The 8186-nt window shown below is 42.5% G+C and overlaps 1 protein-coding gene and 1 pseudogene across 1 annotated transcript; one reads left to right on the top strand and one right to left on the bottom strand.

Moving 5' to 3' along the window:
* Positions 1–292: 292 nt before the first annotated feature.
* Positions 293–4578, top strand: LOC119395139 (uncharacterized). The gene is made up of 6 exons (XM_037662426.1): positions 293–515; positions 743–947; positions 1209–1572; positions 1740–1873; positions 3034–3098; positions 4456–4578. The coding sequence occupies exons 1-6, from the start codon at positions 303–305 to the stop codon at positions 4576–4578; spliced, it is 1104 nt and encodes a 367-aa protein (XP_037518354.1). The 5' UTR covers positions 293–302.
* A 2145-nt stretch (positions 4579–6723) lies between these two features.
* LOC125758486 (uncharacterized) lies at positions 6724–8078 on the bottom strand (annotated as a pseudogene).
* Between the last annotated feature and the right edge of the window lie 108 nt (positions 8079–8186).

The raw sequence follows: 8186 nt of genomic DNA, 5'->3' as shown, positions 1-8186 counted from the left end.
CTGGCGGGAAGTCGCGGCATAAGTCCGCCGCTCCATCAGACGACGTTTGTTGCAGCTCGCATATGTTTCGGCTGTGCGCGTCGTTTCGCTTCGGTTCAAGCTTCTGAGAGAGATAAAATAAAACAATTACAAGCTTCTGCAAATACTCATTCAGCTAGCGCCATCAAGCGAAAGAATACTGAACGAAATTTGCAAAGCTTCATATATTTTTCGCAGTGTGCCGCGGCGAGCGCGGCTGCGTAAACCCGCGTACGTGGTTCCCCGGTTCACAGTCCCGTGCTTGGTCCCGTGTGTCGGCAGCCATGGCGCCAGTTGTGCTCCGCTATGGCTTCAGTAAAATAACATGGCCTGAGGACCACTTCCGCAGAAAGGCACTAGAAAACGGGGCGAAGCTGTGCAAGGCGAGATACGCGTACGATGTGGAGGAGGCGGTGCCGTGCCGTGACAGCGACACTCAAGTTACCGCGAAATGCCACTCGCAAGTGCACCAAACCAGCTACAATGTCACACTTCAGGTAAGCGAGCATTTGATGCTAGCTCGGTTATTACTGCGTGTTCCTGTCTTGTTTCTTTACGGCACGTGTAGTTGTGTAAAATAAGCGCGACGCTGTACGCGGTAAATCGCACAGTTGGTTTAATCGTACAGCGAGTTGACTTCCATGCGTGATCGCAGCGTTGGCACTACATGTTTTCATTTCTTGTGCACGTTTACTTAATGCAGTTTTTATGTGTTCGTCTCTAGCTGTCGTCTCAGCGCGTGATAAGTGGAGCCACCTGTTCGTGCAAGGCCGGCAGCGACGGCGCCTGCAAGCATGTCGCAGCGGTAGCGCTCGAGCTAAACAACTTAGCCGATGCGACGTCGTCCACTGACGTGCCTCAAGTGTGGGGCCGTCCAGCGTCCAAGCCGAACACCTCAAAAAAAGAATCGGTAGAGGAGCTCTTCGGAGGTAGGTAGACTGGCCTTCTAGTAATCACAATGTCAACACCGTGGTGCGGCATAAAATAGAATGTGGACACTCTACTGATTGCTTTAGAATAGTTGGGAAAGCATGGCGTGATGTTCTGATCACGCAAGAACATGTTGAATGCAGTGATAATGATAATGTCGCTCATAATTCGAAAGCATAGAAAGAATAAAAACGTGGAAGTCCTTGTTTATCTGTGGGAAACTGAAGCAATATTAACAGTGCTGACCTTCACGTTTGCAGAATATAAACCACTTTATATTGGTGGCAAGCCACCTGATGAGCAGCCACCTTCGTTCATTTTGGAGCACTTCCCAGACCTCGACTGCATAATGCAATCCACACTGAAGTGGCAGAAGGAGGAAGAAGCAATGTCGGAAGTTCGCGACTGTCTTGAAGACCTCATTTCAAAGGCAGCACTGAATGCAGACCTGTGTTTGGTGAAGGAGGTTTTGAACTGGAGATACAGTCTGCCTCTGTACACCCTTGAGGAAACGGTCACTATGAGTGCCAATGAGCTCAACTTCTTCTCCACTAAGGTGGAATGCACGGAATCCCAGGCAGAATTAATTGCCGCGCAGACAATACCGCAGGCGAAATGCACTCGGTTTGTAACGTTGCACTATTTATTCTCTTCCTATTGTCTTTCACAAGCATAGCATGTTATTTCTGCAATGGGTTGCTTCAGGCATGGTTTCAAAATGCACGAATTCTATTATTTTAAGGTGTGTGTAACTTTTGCACTCAGGATATGATGCCCATTTTGAAATGCAGGTGGCACCAAGAGAGGGCTTGCAGAATATCGAGCACCGTCGCCCACCGCATCATCTGTAGGAAGCGCTCCTTTGAATCGCTGGCAGAACAGCTAAAGAAAACTAAAAGTTTCTACTCTCCAGCCACAGAGTATGGTAAGGAGCTTTTGGTCATTTTTATGAGATTTTGTGCGGTGAGAAGTCAATGTAATAAAAATGTGCTGTGAACTTGTGGGTTATTCTTAGTTGCAGCGTAATTCTGAGCATATTATTGCAAACAGTTGAAGTTAGCTTGTTCAGTATTGTGAAAAAAAAACAACAACATAAGCACGAAGAGGGACATGCACCAAGTGCTCGTAAATTCAATGAGTTTCATCATTGTGCTGCACTTTGTGTGTGCCGCTTCTCATTCTTGAATGAGAACTAACACACAATCGAGCTGGGGAAGGTATGGGGGATGTCATTTGTTGTAATTATGATATAATTGTGAAGAAATGAAAGTGGATGAAAAGCCAATTTGCCACTGGCAGGGACCGAACCTGCAACCTTTGAATAATGCGTTCAATGCTCTACCGATGGAGCTACAGCAGCAGTTGTCCTCCCATCCTCTTAATTGGGAATATCTGTGCATTCAAACCTGGGAGTGTTAGTCAGCACTGCTCGTAGCCATGACGGTGATTATGGAACACTTTTTTTTTTTTTGCCGTCAGTTAGTATGCGGGAGATTATTGGTCAGCTGCCAGCTCGTAGCAAGAACACGTGCTACGTGACGTTAGCAGACGTTGCATAGCTTTGTGTATTACAAAGAAAACACGAGCCCTTAAGTTCCTTTGCTTTTGCTTTTCATTCTTATGTTTCATATTTTTTCGCTCGATTCAACACCACGTTAAAGGTGCTGTCTACTGCTTGGAATCATCTTTCTGGAGAGAATGAGAACATCCTTTGTCACTCTGATGCAGTGATGGAAGTGCTGCTCCAAAAAAAAAAAAAAAAAATGCTGCTACATTCTGTGATTTTTGTTACCAGACATATTCCGATAATGCTGGAACTCCTGTTAATCGAACGCCACACAGATTTTGTTACTGCTATAGCTGCACAATCAGCAAGAGGTTTAAAAACGTTGACTTTCACGGATAGGTTTGTACATGCCACATGTTTTTGTTTACTTGAACAGTTATTTGGCCAACTCTGCAAATTTGTGAACACTTTTCCATAGCGATGAGATATCATCAGGAGGAAGTGATGGTGTCAGAATGCAGTAATGCTAGTTGCATTTTCAGGCTAGGTTTGGTAGTTTTTGTTTTGAACATTCCCAGGTATCACAATGGAACCAATGGCTCGGAAGGTCTTCGAAAAAAAAGTCGGCACCAGAGTCACGCAGGTTTGTTCTCTTAACCACTAATGTTAAAATTTACTCTCATTAAGTCGGTACTTTCTGTTACAAATTGTTTATGAGCAGGTTGATTACGTATGTATGAATCCTTTGTTGTGTGCGATAAGCACTAAAACATGCCACTCTGTAAAAAAGACTTGAAAACTGTGCAGGAAATTTCTGTCATAGAAAATATGTGAAAGTTATTTCATTTTTGTAATACTGTAGAAATTTATACTTCCCATTCACTGTCATGGTGTTTCATAAATGAGTGTAAAAAAACTTGCTCTGCTAGCTGCAACAGATTGATTTTTTTTATTGCGTAAAGACTTTGAGTATGCCTAGTTTAATTGCATTTGTTCTGTTCTATATTGTTTGACTAGTGCAGCAGTCGCAGTGCCTTGTAGAAGATGGCAGAAGTTATTGTGCTTACAGGATGTGCTAATAATGATGGTCATTACAAGAAAAGTGTCTGCATGCATTTCAAGAACTGGCACTTTCTTTATGTGCGCTAAATATATATATTGTCTCATTTCTTGAACCAACTCGCTGCAGTATATGGAACAACATTTATACATGCTAGACAACGCTAGGCAAGAAATTCATGTCTTGGGTGCATCTGTAGGGGGGGGGGGACATCAATTGACAATGGTGATAGAGTATAGATCACACTTGTTTATCAACCAAGTGAACATCTTCCTAATTTATTCACTTAGTGGTGTAGAAACACATTCATGTCTTGATATCTTGAATCTACATCTTCCAGCAAAAGCTTGCGGGATGCAAAATTTTCTAAAAGGTTACATTCCCGCATACTGTCGGAACATGGCCTCCAATCAGATGTTCCAGCCTGTAGTCATTCTTGAAACTTATACAGTTACCTGCTAGATTAAAAGCGTCATGCACTAACAGAACAGAAATTAGCATTTGTAGGGAAGACCACATTTCGTAAACTTTTGCTCCTCTTCGTACACCTTACCCGAACATTTGCTCCCAGCAGGACTTTCTACGTAAATAGGCAGATACCAGGAAGTGGTCGCGGCAGCTGCAGTCCGATGGAGGCAAAATGTTAGAGATCAGTGTACTTATATTTATATGCACATCAAGGAACACCGCATGCTCAGAATTTTCAGAGCCCTCCTTTATGGCGTCCCTCATAATCATATCGTGGTCGGGGACATAAAACCCCAACAATTATTATTATTAGTTACTAGGAAGTCTGTTATTCATGGTACTGAATTCCAGAATAATGTTCCTCCTCTGTGCTGTCTCACTGAAGGGCTATATGGAGAACTTTTAGAAAATGCGTGAGCACATCTCTGAACGTGAATTACATGCTAATTTGTACATATCACACCCTGTGCAGGTCGGCCTCGTCATCCATCCTCAACAGCCTTGGCTGTGTGCTAGCCCAGATGGTCTGTTCCACACCAGCAGGGGATCACTTTGCTCGAAATTAAGTGCCCCTACTCCAGGAAAGACGACGTGATCATTGACCCCGACCTGTGCGAGAGCTTCATTAGCTATGTTGTGTATGAGGACGGCTGTCTTAAGCTAACTCGCAGCCACCCATACTACTGTCAGGTGCAAGTGGCAATGTATGTTACAAATACCACAGAGTGTTTCTTTTTTGTGTACAGCAGCAAGCAGGACCTCATAATTGTAATTGAAAGGGATGAAGCCTTCCTTGCCAAAAGCATTCCACGGCTTCAGTGGTTTTACCACAATTACTACATGAAGCTGCTGACACACTAAGCTGCGCATAGTGACCTTGTGATATTGCAACACACATACTTGTATGTATTAAGCTTGTTTTGTTGAGTGTGCACTCGGCCTTCAGTATTTTTTTGTCTGTGTGGAAAGTATAAATGCATGTGTTTAACGTACTACCTAGTCACTACTGAAAGTTTTTTGAGCAGGTGTGTTATTTACCTAGCATGCAACCCACATTGTTGTGTGTATTTAGCTTGTTTGGTTGAGTGTGCACTCTGCCTTCAGTATTTTTTGTCTGTGTGGAAAGTATTAAATGAGTGTGCAATAGAGCGAATTTGGGCATGTTGGTGTGTGTGTTTCCTTTCTGTGTCCCCGTCGTTGTTTCGTGCTGTGTGTTTTCACCATTAAATGAGTGTGTTTAACTTACTACCTAGTCACTATGGAAAGTTTTCTGAACAGATGTGTTATTTACCTAGGATGCAACCCACATTGTTGTATGTATTTAGCTTTTTTGGTTGAGTGTGCACTCGGCCTTCTGTATTTTTTTGTCTCTGTCGAAAGTATAAATGAGTGTTTAACTTACTACCTAGTCACTATGGAAAGTTTTCTGAACAGGTGTGTTGTTTACCTAGGATATCAGTTTTCAATGGGATGGGTATAATAAGCTCCTTCTGAATCTGCTTACATGAGGACTATTCACCACGCTTTCTCTGGCACTTTGACATCTTGCATTTTGCTGGTTAACATAACTAGTTTTGAGCAATATTCTTGTGTCGTGCACTCACACATTCCCTTCCATAAAGCACCAAGCTGTAAATACTTGTATCGTTGGTGTAGCAAAACATAGTCAAAACAACAAACAAAACTACAAGGAACGCTTTATTTCACTTGTATAGATTGCGTCACTAGAGTCAGTGATAGAAGCGACATTTTGCTTTTTGGAGCAGCAACCAGTGTTTCTGGAGCTGATGGCAAAATATTCTGTGCAACTCTGGAGTTTAAAGCATCATTGAAGCATTTCATAAAGATTAATATTTATTATTAAACATATTGCAAATACATAGTCAGTGCTAATTGCAAGAAACAATTAAGCAGGAAGATCAGCTATATATTTAAAATGCCAGTACTTGTGGCAGAAATTATATAAAGCGATAAAGCTGAACACCAAATGATAAAAGTAACCACAATCACATATGACCATCACCAAGAAGCAGTTTATAAGTGGAACGATATAAAGCAATCTGTTATTTTCATACTTGACCAAAATAGCCTGCACTGAAAATTAAAAAAAAAAAGCAACTCAGTGAGCTGTTCTTGTGGCATAATGAGGTTAAAGCTGATAAAGCAATATATGTATGTCACACATCACATTTGTAACAGCGGCAGTTATAAATCAGTTTGATATTAAACTAATCTCGCACACATTTCACCAAAATAGTCTGCTTGTCAGGCACAAATATATTGCTAAATGAGATATATATTGACAATGCTAGCATGCAGCTAGTATACATGTGGCATACTAGGATAATAGTATACAGCTTTTTTTTGGTTTTGTTAGGCTCGCTGGATGATCACACGGTTAGAGCTCATTGTTTTCAGCTTCCCAGTGCCATTTTGGCGCATTTACTAACAAAAATTACAGTTTGGAGCAGCATTTCTCTTTCGGAGCAGTTGGAGCAGCACTTCTATCACTCTCATTGTTGGCTGCATGGAGGTGCGAACCAAAACACCATCAGATGTGATTCTAAGAATGTACTTAGATTTAGGTGCACGTTAAAGGACCCCAGGTGGTTGAAATTTCCGGGCGCTCCACTACGGCGTCTCTCATAATCGTATCGTGGTTCTGGGACGTTAAACCACAGATATTATTATTAGGGCTTCACTAGAGAATAAACGTCACGCAGATCTTCACTTTCAGTTCTGAATTAGCGAGTTTGTTTTTCCTTGGATTGAATGATGGGAGCCTGTAGATTTGCCAATACGCAACACATGTGAAATATGCTGCTCATCGCAGGGATTAAGGTTATTGGTATGCGGTGCTGCAAAACTCCATGTGTCTTTATTCTTTGTATCATGCGCTCAACATGAATGCGGACTTGAGCAATGTGATGTGTTTGCTGCAGCTCTTCTCTAGAAAATGGCTGGTTGCCTGTCGAAAAGGGTGGCATTACCAGCACTGCACTTTTCCCTGCTACACCTGCTCGTATGCCCGAAATCCCTTGTCAGCGAGGATCACATCCCTCTCTTCAATTATATCAAGGAAGTTTGAGTCTAGGACTATGTGTGCATCTGAGCAGCGACCTCCATATGACTTCGACTTGTAAACTATCAAGCCAGAGGGAGCTATGGCTACTAAAAATTTTAGAGTAAAGCCATTCTTGTAGGAGGAGTACAAAACATGTTGCTGCCTCACATCTGATGGTGTTTCGGTTCGCACCTCCGTGCAGTCAACAATGAGAGTGCATTCTGGGTAACTGAGCTTAAAGCACTCCGGCATTGTGTCGTGAATGACACGCAAATGTGGCTTATAGATCCACTTTCTTGTGGCGTGTGCCAGTGTGCCCAAGACACTGTGGAAAATCCTTGACGCAGTCGTCTCATGAATTGAGAACAGTACGGCTATGGCACTAAATGGCATACCGTGCTTCATCTTGACAAGAAAAATCGCAAGCTTGTTTGGGACACTGACATCGCTCCCTTTATCCCTTGTCTGAGGCAGCATGGTTAGCAGGAGAGAAAACACATTTTCTTCAACCCCACATAACGCTGTTATTGCACCAGGTGTGTGAGAAAGTGTATCATAACCCCCAAAGAAACAAGATCTTGTATCCTGTCCTACAGCACGATGAACGAGCGGGCACATCTGTGACGACGAAATTGCAGGTGTGGCCGGTGCATTCTGGCAAGGTTGCTCGTTTGTCAGGTCCAGTCGCTTGAGATCAGTTTCTTCAACGCCAAGGCCCTGTTGATCCGTGATGCACCAAAAACACAAGAGCAAAGCAGAACAAAATATTTCGCTGTATGTTTTGCGACAAAAAATGGTTAGCAGAAAGTCTTGAAACTTACATTTACACTGTGTAGATGTACTTCTTGAACAGACTGCTCCTGATTACAGTTGTTCACAGCAGGTTCATGTTCTGCCTGCATAAGGGAGATAAAAACACTTTACACACTAGTTCACGCAGATAAGGAGATACTACACAATGTAATTTGTATTCCAATGAATGGAAATAAGCTTGCATTATCATGTGAGTCAACACCACAGTGGCTCTGGGAGCAAACATCCTGGCCCTGTGAATCAAATAAGATCAATAATTAAATTCGCGCAAATTGCATTATTAAAATGGTTTATTTACATAACTGTGTTCACATACCTCGTCATTT

Source organism: Rhipicephalus sanguineus, chromosome 5 (assembly GCF_013339695.2).
Source record: "Rhipicephalus sanguineus isolate Rsan-2018 chromosome 5, BIME_Rsan_1.4, whole genome shotgun sequence".
NCBI classification, from domain to species: Eukaryota; Metazoa; Arthropoda; class Arachnida; order Ixodida; family Ixodidae; genus Rhipicephalus; species Rhipicephalus sanguineus.
The sequence above is the reverse complement of the archived record's forward strand: the minus strand, read 5'-3'. Positions and strand labels throughout refer to the sequence as shown.

Bases quoted from the DNA above. Each gene is read 5' to 3' on its own strand.
- LOC119395139 (XM_037662426.1), top strand. From the start codon at position 303: ATGGCGCCAGTTGTGCTCCGCTATGGCTTCAGTAAAATAACATGGCCT. The intron at 948-1,208 runs GTAGGTAGACTG...TCACGTTTGCAG, and splicing joins GGTAGAGGAGCTCTTCGGAG to AATATAAACCACTTTATATT. The intron at 3,099-4,455 runs GTTTGTTCTCTT...CACCCTGTGCAG, and splicing joins TCGGCACCAGAGTCACGCAG to GTCGGCCTCGTCATCCATCC.